Here is a 12,409-nt window from a genome sequence, read left to right as displayed (position 1 = left end):
TGCGCTGGCTGGCAGAAGCCCTGGATTTCCACAGAACAGTGTGCTCCCATGACAGAATGGCGCCCCTGCCTCCTGATGTTTCTCACCCTGGAGTCCTCTATCGTTTAAGTGAGGACTGAGATTTTGCAGGGACAGCCATCTTGTCATGAGACGGCAAACACCCTGGCTCTTAAGGCAGGAGAAGCAGTACAGGGTCTTCATTCTGCACCTCGTTAGAAGACTTACCAGTCAAAGACCCTCTCCACATGGTTCATCACACTGGTGAAACATGCTTTCCAAGATCTTTCCCTACACCTCAAGCCTTTCTGGCCTCTGGTCTAAAATTCACTCAGTAATTGTAATTCTTAAAACAAAAGGAATTTCTCAGTCATAGATCTCTGGCTCTGGAAATCTATGTGCGTGACTTCAGCCAAATCATTTAACCTGTGATCTCTTTCTTGTTTCTTCTTCCTTCAGACCCAGCATGTCTATTACGTATGCATTCATTACCGCACAGCACAGGGGGCTCTGAGCTCTCCCTCCTCCACCCTCTGTAAACACTGCAGGACAGGACTTCTGTCATGCTATTCTCTTCATGACCAAGATAATCACGATGGTGTGACCACTCACCTAGAGCCAGACATCCTGGAATGTGAAGTCAAGTGGGCCTTAGAAAGCATCACTACGAACAAAGCCAGTGGAGGTGATGGAATTCCAGTTGAGCTATTTCAAATCCTGAAAGATGATGCTGTGAAAATGCTGCATTTAATATGTGAGGAAATTTGGAAAACTCAGCAGTGGCCATGGGACTGGAAAAGGTCAATTTTCATTCTAGTTCCAAAGAAAGGCAATGCCAAAGAATGCTCAAACTACCGCACAATTGCATTCATCTTATACACTAGTAAAGTGATGCTAAAAATTCTCCAAGCCTGGCTTCAGCAATATGGGAACTGTGAACTTCCAGATGTCCAAGCTGGTTTTAGAAAAGGCAGAGGAACCAGAGATCAAATTGCCAACATCCGCTGAATCATGGGAAAAGCAAGAGAGTTCCAGAAAAACATCTATTTCTGCTTTATTGACTATGCCAAAGCCTTTGATTGTGTGGATCACAATAAACTGTGGCAAATTCTGAGAGAGATGGGAATACTAGACCACCTCACCTGCCTCTTGAGAAAGCTATATGCAGGTCAGGAAGCAACAGTTAGAACTGGACATGGAACAACAGACTGGTTCCAAATAGGAAAAGGAGTACATCAAGGCTGTATATTGTCACCCTGCTTATTAACTTCTACACAGGGTACATCATGAGAAATGCTGGGCTGGAAGAAGCACAAGCTGGAATCAAGACTGCCAGGAGAAATATCAATAACCTCAGATATGCAGATGACACCACCCTTATGGCAGAAAATGAAGAGGAACTAAAGAGCCTCTTGATCAAAGTGAAAGAGGAAAGTAAAAAAGTTGGCTTAAAGCTCAACATTCAGAAAACAAAGATCATGGCATCTGGTCCCATTACTTCATGGGACATAGATGGGGAAACAGTAGAAACAGTGTCAGACTTTATTTTTGGGGGCTCCAAAATCACTGTAGATGGTGATTGCAGCCATGAAATTAAAAGACACTTACTCCTTGAAAGAAAAGTTATAACCAACCTAGATAGCATATTGAAAAGCAGAGACATTATTTTGCCAACAAAGGTCCATTTAGTCAAGGCTATGGTTTTTCCAGTGGTCATGTATGGATGTGAGAGTTGGACTGTGAAGAAAGCTAAGTGCTGAAGAATTGATGTTTTTGAACTGTGGTGTTAGAGAAGACTCTTGTGAGTCCCTTGCACTGCAAGGAGATCCAACCAGTCCATTCTGAAGATCAGCCCTGGGATTTCTTTGGAGGGAATGATGCTGAAGCTGCAACTCCAGTACTTTGGCCACCTCATGCAAAGAGTTGACTCATTGGAAAAGACTCTGATGCTGGGAGGGATTGGGGGCAGGAGGAGAAGGGGACGACAGAGGATGAGATGGCTGGATGGCATCACTGACTCGATGGATGTGAGTCTGAGTGAACTCCAGGAGTGGGTGATGGACAGGGAGGCCTGGTGTGCTGCGATTCATGGGGTTGCAAAGAGTCGGACACAACTGAGTGACTGAACTGAACTGAACTGAACTTATTCATGTGAGGTATAAACAGTTATGAATAAAGCTCCCCCTCCAGATGGTTTAGTTTATTCTAACTTCCTTTCCTTTCTTCCTTTTTTTTCCTATGTTGGAGTGGTTTTGTGGATTGCTTAACACCAAATGGAGTAATACTTAATATTTTAATGGAGCTTCATGGTTGATAGAGCCCATGACTCAGTGAATGCAAAGTGTGTCTACTCGTCATCCTATCATTCCATTCTACTACCCTTTAGTGACCTTCTCAAGGAACTTTTTCTCCATGGAAATATGGGATTTCCCCCATTCAACAACTCTATGGTAGGAGCTCTATCATCCTCTTTTGGGTTTTCTTGGCTCAGTTTAATAAAAATTTATTACCAAGTACTTTGAAATGCAAGTGATCACTAAATTTTAATCCAGCCTACAGGAAACTCTCATTAACTTAATATTGGCTAATTCAATTTAATGGATCCATCAAAGAAATTTCTCTTCACTAGATGATTAGATCAGTTTGCATGTATAATAAGCAGAGTTAATTCACAATGTAAAACTATTATGAAATTTGAACTGAAAATGTGGCTCAAAGACTTTAAGAACTGGTTTCTTTTGAAACAAACTGTAAAGATAACCTAGGTATTTCAAAAAGTATGGAAAAATGGTATTGAAGTTGGAATTTTTTTTAAAAATGTGTATATATTTAACCTTTTGACCACCATCTGTTAATAAGCACATGATAAAGCACTATTTTTAAAATTAAAAAATAACTTTCTCATAAATTTCAGATGAACAAATGCTCATGATTATCTTAAAATGATGTGTTTCATTCAGTATATTCATTTCAAATATAATCTGATCACTGAACTAAGTCTGTTTTCACAACAAAGACCCAGTACAACCAAAAATGTAAAAAATAAAAAAAAATTTTTAACAGATAATATGCTGGTATAGGGCAAATTATTTTATGATGAAGTACAATGAATTAGCCTAAGTCTTTTATCCTATATGAATTTTTAAAATATTAAATAAGTACATGGAGCTTAGAAAATGGTTTGTAATAAAGGTTTATCTGACCAATAGTAAAATAATTTAGACATCAGCTGAGTACTTAATATTAGTGTGTAGCTTAGGACAACCTATAATGACCACTTACCAAGTTTCTAGTTCTGTCAACATTACCAAGCTTTCCAGATACTGTGCTGAAGGTGTTTCCAATAGGTTTTTCAGTAGGGAGAGGAGGTGGGCTTTGTGGATCCTCTTCATGTAAACCTGGAAAAACAGCAATAATTAATCAGTAATTTCTAGTCTTCGAGGGTTTCACAGGATGGAAAGACTGCAGCTTGCTTCCTTAGGAAAATGTCTATACACAAAAGAATAGATAGCTAAGCAAAAGAGAAAGATCTCCTGACAAAACTCAGAAAACTGATGGGTTAGCAGCCATCAGTTAATTTTATCCAATGTTTTATCAAGAGTAAAAGTGATACTAAATAATTACAAGAGTAAGCCAGCATTTGTTGGAACCTTCTATGGACGAGGCATTAAGTTAAGGCACTTTATTCATATGCATTTCTCTAACCATCTATTTAAGTGCTAGATCTGTTGAGTCCACTAGCTAGTAGCCACATATGGCAGTTTGAACTTAAATCTTAATTAAAATTAAATAAACAGTTCAGTCCTGTAGTTGCCATGGACCACATTGTAAGTTCTCAGTAGCCACATGTGGTTATTAGCTACCATGTTAGACAGCACTATGCTAGGTATCATTGCATCCATTTGACGGATGAAGAAACTGAAGCTGAGAAGAAAACAAATGAACCATCCAGGTCTTGCTTCAACAGTACACGAACAGAGAACTTCCAGATGTACAAGCTGAATTTAAAAAAGGCAGAGGAACCAGAGATCAATTTTCCAATATCTGCTGGATCATAGAAAAGAACAAGGAAATTCCAGAAAAAATCTACTTCTGCTTCATTGACTATGCTAAAGCCTTTGACTGTGTGGATCACAACAAACTGGAAAATTCTTAAAGAGATGGGAATACCAGACCACCTGTGAAACCTGTATGCAGGACAAGAAGCAACAGCTAGAACCGGACATGAAACGACGGACTGGTTCAAAACTGGGAAAGGAGTACGTCAAAGCTGTATATTGTCACCCTGCTTATTTAACTTATATGCAGGGTACATCATGTGAAATGCTGGGCTGGATGAATCACAAGCTGGCATCAAGATTGCCGGGAGAAATATCAACCACCTCAGATATAGAGATGATATCACCCTAAGGGCAGAAAGTAAAGAGGAGCTAAAGAGCCTCTTGATGAAAGGGAAAAAGGAGAGTGAAAAAACTGGTTTAAAACTCAACATTCAAAACACTAACATCACGGCTTCTGGTCCCATTACTTCATGACAAATAGATGGGGAGAAAATGGAAACAATGACAGATTTTATTTTCTTGGGATCCAAAATCACTATGGATGGTGACTGCAGCCATGAAATTAAAAGACAGCTGCTCCTTGGAAGAAAAGCTATGACAAAGGTAGACAGTGTATTAAAAAGCAGAAGCATCACTTTGCTGACAAAGGTCTGTATAGTCAAAGCTATGGTTTTTCCAGTAGTCATGTATGGATGTGAGAGTTGGACCATAAAGAAGACTGAGCGCCGAAGAATTGATGCTTTGGAATTGCTGTGCTGGAGAAGACTCTTGAGAGTTCTTTGGACAGCAAGGAGATCAAACCAGTCAATCCTAAAGGAAATCAAACTTGAATATTCAATGGAAGTACTGATGCTAAAGCTCCAATATTTGGCCACCTGATGTGAAAAGTCAACTCATTGGAAAAGACCCTGATGTTGGGAAAGATGGAAGGCAAGAGGAACAGGTGATGACAGAGGATGAGATAGTTGTATGGCATCACTGGCTCAATGGACAAGAGTTAGAGCAAACTGTGGGGGATGGTGAAGGACAGGAAAGTCTGGCGTACTGCAATCCATGAGGTAGCAAAAAGTTGGACATGACTTAGCAACTGAACAACAAAAACATCCAGGTCTTGATGCTAGTAACAGTCAGACCACAGCTTTGAACCTCAAAGTCTATTTTCATTGTAATAAGCCTTGCTGCTTCCTAATAGGTGGTGTGTCCAACCCTCCCCCAATTCAAATAATTAAATGTGCTTTCCAATTCATCAGCTCCAGATTAATGGGCTTAATCACTCTCATTTCCACAAGCGATATCTTTACATCCAAATTATATCCTTAACCCAGAGATAGTGTACCAACTTAGTATAAAAAGAAGAAAACAAAGATGACCAGGCTTAATTTGTGACAGCTAATTAAAAGCTGTGTGCAAAATATTTGGAGCGAGGACGATGGTAACGTGCTAAAGGAGGCTGAAGCCATTTTCCTGGTTAAGGCATTTAAAGGAGATGGAAATTTTTCTCATTCAAATGAACACTGTCTGCTTCCTTTTCACAGGAAAAACTTACAGCAAGAGGATGAGTTCCTGTTTTATTCACAGACAGGGAAACACTCTCAAAGGAGGAAAGTACCTAGGCCAGCTACTAGGAAAACAATGATACAGACAGGCAAGCCTTCTTAGTGAGAGGCAGGGCCACCATACAGAGACCGTCCATCTCAGCTGCCATCTTGAAGACTCTCTCTGTGTTGTAGTTCCCTTATTCTTACACAGAAATAATGAATCACTTAGGATATGTTGTCATGACAAAAAACTGAAGGGCACAAAGTAGTAAGAACATGAAAGTAGAGAGGAGATAGCTTACTGGAAGGAAGGGACGTAGTAATTATCTGATGTGGGTACGTGGGGGAGGTGGAGACTTTTGATTTCAAATAACGTGGTCAGCGGAGGCCTCAATGAGAAAAGTGCCATTTGAGCAATGACCTGAAAGAACAGTGAAGAAGGAAGCTATGCAGGTATCTGGGGAAAGGATATCTTAGTCAGAAGAAAGAGGTCTCCAGGGGAAGAAGCTGACAGGTTCAGAGGAAGGAGTTTTGCACCACAAAGCTGTTTGTTTCTTTTCTTATCCATTCAAAGTTTTTCGGACACCAAGTCTTATTTTTTTTTCCTCCACGGCATATATGCATTGCTTACTAATTGTAATAACAAAATTTGAGGGGACTGTTTTTTTTTTTGGCTATGCCTTGTGGCATGTAAGATCTTAGTTCCCCTACCAGGGATCAAATCAGTGTCCCTTGAAGTGGTAGCACAGAGTCTTAACCCCTGGACCACCAGGAAAGTCCCTGGGGAACTAGTTTTTTATAGAAATAGAAATAATTCTCTAGGAACTAGCCCTTCCATTCTCTTACATACAGCAATACAGAACTCAGCTTTCTAATAGCTCCTGGAGCTTTGTCAAGATAATAAATAAAGGTGCTTCTTCAATATGTCTTTTTCAGGATTTCAGGACTACTAATCCAATTTATCAGTGTGTAGAGAAGAATAAGCATCGCAGGACTGAGTTACAAGGGTGGCCCTTGATGGCCTAGAAAGTTGGATTTGGGGAAGGTTCCCACCATTTCCAGAACAGAGAAAACAAAAGAATATGGTTTATGCTGGACACCCGCTTTCCTTCTGGGAATCTGGAATTTTGGTACATAACAAAATTTCTAGAGGTGCCCATGTAAACAGCCCCCAGCAAAACCCCTGGGTACTGAGTCTCTAATGAGCTTCCTTGATTGACATTTCACAACTGAGGAGACTGAGGAACTTCCTGTGAAACCCAACTAGGAGAGGACTCCCCGAGGCTTGTGCGTGGTTTCTTCTACACTTTGCCCCATGCACCTTTCCCTCTGCAGATTTTGCCTTCTGATAAATCACAGTTGCAAACACAACTAGATGCTAAGTTCTGTGAGTCCTCCTAGCAAATCACCGAACATGGGGGTTTTGGGGACCCTGACACAACAGGAGAATACATTTCAATGTACAAGTTGTATTCCTTGAAGCCACATGAGCTTTGGACAATATTTATTATCATTATATCTCACACGGCTTATTAAAATCCCAAACACTTTATAATAAGGTAAGAGCAAGAAAGCAGATAACCCCATGAGCTTTCAAGTGGGCTATATCCATGGGTTATATCATGCTGTCAAAAGAAACACATTGCCAGCTCTTTAGTCTAAAACTACTATATAACTTCCTACGAAGCTTCAACAGTACGTGAACCCTGGACTTCCAGATGTTCAAGCTGGATTTAGAAAAGGCAGAGGAACCAGAGTTCAAATGGCCAACATCCGCTGGATCATCGAAAAAGCAAAAGAGTTCCAAAAAAACATCTACTTTTGTTTTATTGACTATGCTAAAGCCTTTGACTGTGTGTGGATCAACAAACAAACTGTGGAAAATTCTTAAAGAGATGGGAATACCAGACCACCTAACCTGCCTCCTGAGAAATCTGTATGCAGGTCAAGAAGCAACAGTTAGAACATGGAACAACAGACTGGTTCCAAATCAGGAAAGGAGTATGTCAAGGCTGTATATTGTCACCCTGCTTATTTAACTTATATGCAGAGTACTTCATGAGAAATGCTGGGCTGGATGAAGCACAAGCTGGAATCAAGATTGCTGGGAGAAATATCAATAACCTCAGATATGCAGATGACACCACCCTTATGGCAGAAAGTGAAGAAGAACTAAAGATCGTCTTGATGAAAGTGAAAGAGGAGAGTGAAGAAGTTGGCTTAAAGCTCAACATTCAGAAAACTAAGATCATGGCATCTGGTCCCCTCACTTCATGGCAAATAGATGGGGAAACATTGGAAACAGTGACAGACTTTATTTTGGGGGGCTCTAATATCACTGCAGATGGTGACTACAGCCATGAAATTAAAAGTCGCTTGCTCCTTGGAAGAAAAGTTATGGCCAACCTAGACAGCATATTAAAAAGCAGAGACATTACTTTGCCAACAAAGGTCCATCTAGTCAAGACTATGGTTTTTCCAGTAGTCATGTGTGGATGTGAGAGTTCAACTATAAAGAAAGCTGAGCACTGCAAGAATTGATGCTTTTGAATTGTGGTGTTGGAGGAGACTCTTGAGAGTCCCTTGGATTGCAAGGAGATCCAACCAGTCCATCCTAAAGGAAATCAGTCCTGAATATTCATTAGGACTGATGCTTTGGCCACCTAATGCAAAGAACTGACTCACTGGAAAAGACCCTAATGCTGGGAAAGATAGAAGGTGGGAAGAGAAGGGGATGACAGAGGATGAGATGGTTTGATGGCATCACCAACGTGATGGACGTGAGTTTGAGTAAACTTAGGGAGTTGGGATGGACAGGGAGGCCTGGTGTGCTAAAGTTCATGAGGTCTCAAAGAGTCAGACACGACTGAGCAACTGAACTGAACGAAGTGAAAACCCACTATATTTTGGTACTGTTAACTTTCTCTCCTCCTCATTTTCCATAGCAACTCTGTTCAGTCTTCTCACTACTTGGATTGGAGCCATTCGTTAATAAAACCATCAAGAGACTAAAACCAATATGATTCTTCTAGGTAGTATTTTATATATAGAGAGGTCAAACCCCTAAGCTAAAGGGGTTTCATGGCATTGCAGGGTATGCCTACAGCGTAACCCTGGGATGCTGCAGGTGAAGGACTGGTATACTTGCTCTGTTGTTGGCAGGAACGCAATGGCAGAGTCTCGTTAGATAGAGGCAAGGATGCCTCCGGGCTACGCAAAAGTGTTAGAGGAAATGAAATGAAAGAGGCTCACAGAGAAAGTGTGTGATTACCCTGGAATCCACTGTATGTCATTTGTGTGCATACATCTCATACACTTTTTCTCTTGGCCCTGTAGGAGTCTCTCTTATAATAATATCAGATTTGTTTTTGTTTGCTGTACTTATTAAAACCCATCCAAAATTTCATGTAAGAATGTGAAAGTGGTTAGGGCTCTGCACTTCCAAAGCCAAGAGCCGGCGTTTGATCCCTGGTTTAAGGAACTAAGACCTTGCAAAGGCAGCCCCCCAAAAAATATCAAGTAAGGAAGTTTATAAAACATGTAATGTTATACTGATTTAAAAGTCTTTTTACACATTGTTATGTTTTTATAACTTTTGGTTATTTCCCTTCAGACAATTCACATATAGCTATATTTAGATTATGCTGACTGGAATAATATACTCCAGTGTTCTTTGGAAGGAATGATGCTAAAGCTGAAGCTCCAGTACTTTGGCCACCTCATAAGAAGAGTTGACACATTGGAAAAGACTCTGATGGTGGGAGGGATTGGGGGCAGGAAGAGAAGGGGACAACAGAGGATGAGATGGCTGAATGGCATCACCGACTTGATGGACATGAGTTTGAGTGAACTCCAGGAGATGGTGATGGACAGGGAGGCCTGGCGTGCTGCAGTTCATGGGGTTGCAAAGAGTCAGACATGACTGAGTGACTGAACTGAACAGACATATACAATTGTATCTGCTATCAGTTTCAAGTACTCCTCCACTCTATCTTTACTACTGGCACTAACATAGGATATTACACTTATTCTGAGTTTAAGCCTCCTTCTAAACTCTCTGCCTAAAAGGATGTTAAAGAGAAGTAAAATCTAAATTAACTGTACTAATTATCTAGAGAATTATGAAAAAACAACTTGCTTTTATATGTTCTCAGCTATGAGTAATAATAATAAATGGCCGATTACAAATAATTTCAGAAGCAAACATTGATAAATCAGCATATATTTCTCCCCAGCTCCTGGAGTAAAAAATAAATGAGGCAGAGAAGCGCTTACATTTTCCTGGTTTGGCTGGAATCCGAATCACAGTGGGCTTCCTGGTGGGTGCTGGGTGAACTGCTTGTTCCTTTGCTGGTTCTGTTCTGGTGGGGAGCTGAAAGGGATCTAATGAAAAACAGTTGATTTTGCACGTTTTAGTTAATATGGACTCAAACAAAAAACCTCATTCATAATTAAACAGTCATATTTCTCATGCCCTAGGGAAAACTATTCACGGATAAACAAAATCTCAGTTTGCAGAGACAAAAACAAAATCAGGGTTCATGAAAGGAAACAACTTGGAGCTCTGTAAATAATTTATACAGCTTTTCTTCCTCTCTGATGAGAGAGAGCCAGGACAATCTTCAATTATGTAGAAGCTATCTTTCACGGGAGTGTAATCATTTTATAAGTGTCTCCCTGAAAATGAGGGGCAACTGAAACAAGGAGCCCATCTCCCCACACTGTGAAGCCTCCCGGATCCTCCACTCCCATGCCTGTGCTAGAAAACCTCCCTCGAGGGCCGCCAGGGCCTAGAGGGGGCACTCCGCAGTCTTGGATTGAATAGTCAGGTAAAACTACACCTCACTAACATGAAACGGAAAGCGTTTTATCTTGGAAGTAAGGTAAGACATCTTCCTTCAAATATTTAATTTTGGGGCAAGGAGTGAGCATTCCTCCGTCTTAACTCATTCATTTAAAAATGGGCAGTATGTGCTTAGGGAGAGTATTTTAAACAAAAGCATAACCACCAAACTTCTTTTTCTCTTTTTCTCTGACCACACTGCATGGCTTGTAGGATCTTAACTCCCAGACCAGGGACTGAGTCTGGGCCCTCAGCAGCGACAGCACGGAGCCCTAATCGCTGTACCACCAGGGAATTCTCCCACCAAACCTTTTTACTGAAAGAAACAGTCTTTTTTTCTTTAACGCAAATGTTCTTTTTAGTAGCTTGGAAAGATGACCATAAACTTTAAAAGATGAGAAATCTAAAAATAAACAGATTAGCAAAAGTAAAATCGAAGGCTGTACGATGCATATGCGTACTCTGCACAGCACCTGGGGTCCCACGAGGCTGCTTCTGCCTTTATTCTGCAAGAGCCAGAGTGAATATGAGTTATATTTGGCACCTGTCCTCTGGGTCTCACCGGTGGGGAGATGCTCCCTGTGAAACAATGCACTCCAGCATTCGTGATTGGCCTGTTACAAGCCGCTGTTCAATAAAGCACCTTCTGCTGACCAACTCTTTTCAGGATAGATGAAAAGCTGAGCTAAGGATAAGAAGCCCTTTCAGCTCCCCGATACTCGCCTTCCCTTCTACCCAGCTCTCAGGACACCCCACTCTCAGACCTGCCACCAGAGCAGCACCCACTCACTAGTCACTTGTTCTCACATCTGCCTACAATGTGCTACTAACAGTGAGAGGTGGGAGACAGGACCGTCAAGTACAATCCTACTTTAAGTTTATTATCTACCACCTACGTAAGACCCCCAGGTGGCATGCTAGATAACACAACTACTATTAGGCTACTGGGAAAAAAAATTAGATGACCCCTCATGGAAACCTATTAGTAGCACATGAGTGAGGCGAGTCTTGTCTATGTTCAAAAATCCAACTCAACATCGTCAAAACAATGTCAAACTGTCAGAAAAGGCTCTTACAATATAACTCCAGAAAATAAACAAAGCTCTTTCAGGTCTAACCAAATTCTTTAATCCTTTATTTTGTTATAGCATTATTTTTCATTTCAAAAGTAATAATTATTGTAAAAATGGGAAACATTGAGAAATATATGATAGAAAATCTCCTGTAATCCCATCCCTCTAGTAATAATTATTATCTAAAATTTGGTGTATCTGTCTACAGACTTTTTTTCTATATCACATTGTAGGTATTTTTGTTGTTTTGGAGTTTCTGGGCTGCAGCATATGGCTTGTGGGATCTTCCCTGACCAGGGATTGAAGCTGGGCCATGGCAGCGGAAGCGCTGAGTCCTAATCACCACGGCCAGGAAGATCCTGATTATGCAGGTATTTTGAAAAACAAAAGGAGAATCGTTTTGTATCTATTTCTTTGTGAGACAGGCTGGGACCTGGGACTCTGCTTCAGGGCTGCAATGCTTGCACCTGGACACACCCCTCCTCAAGCAACTAAGAAACTACATGAGACTAAAATAACTGCATTCATTTGCGGTTGCTGCAGATTCTGGACAAAAGATACAAAGAGACCAAAGAACCCAACTGCCACTTCTGAAGAACCCCAAGCAAAAGCAGGGTACTGCACGTGCCCCCTGCACACAATTCCGCCTAAGGGGTGGGAAAACATCTATGCTACCCCTCCAGGTTAGAAGGTAAAGAATCTGCCTGCCAATGCAGGATATTGGGCTTCAATTCCTGGGTCAGGAAGATCCCCTGGAGAAGGGAATGGCCACACACTCCAGTATCCTTGCCTGGAGAATTCCATGGACAGAGGAGCCTGGCAAGCTACAGCCCATGAGATCGCAAAGAGTTTGGACATGACTGAGGGACCAACACACACACACACACACACACACAC

General features: G+C 41.1%; 1 protein-coding gene across 4 annotated transcripts in view; it reads right to left on the bottom strand.

The window, feature by feature from the left end:
* SH3D19 (SH3 domain containing 19) overlaps window positions 1-12,409 on the bottom strand; it is a 111,836-nt gene that overhangs the window by 27,419 nt on the left and 72,008 nt on the right. For all 4 annotated transcript variants that reach the window (XM_040251459.1, XM_040251461.1, XM_040251460.1 and 1 more), the window contains 2 exons: window positions 9,872-9,979; window positions 3,280-3,395 (listed from right to left, as the gene is read on the bottom strand). In XM_040251459.1, coding sequence (XP_040107393.1) covers window positions 3,280-3,395; window positions 9,872-9,979 — 224 coding nt within the window. The remainder of the gene's footprint in view (window positions 1-3,279; window positions 3,396-9,871; window positions 9,980-12,409) is intronic.

Source organism: Oryx dammah, unplaced genomic scaffold, assembly GCF_014754425.2.
Source record: "Oryx dammah isolate SB20612 unplaced genomic scaffold, SCBI_Odam_1.1 HiC_scaffold_12, whole genome shotgun sequence".
In the NCBI taxonomy this organism is placed as follows: Eukaryota; Metazoa; Chordata; class Mammalia; order Artiodactyla; family Bovidae; genus Oryx; species Oryx dammah.
Note: the sequence above shows the minus strand (reverse complement) of the source record. Positions and strands in the feature narration are given on the sequence as shown.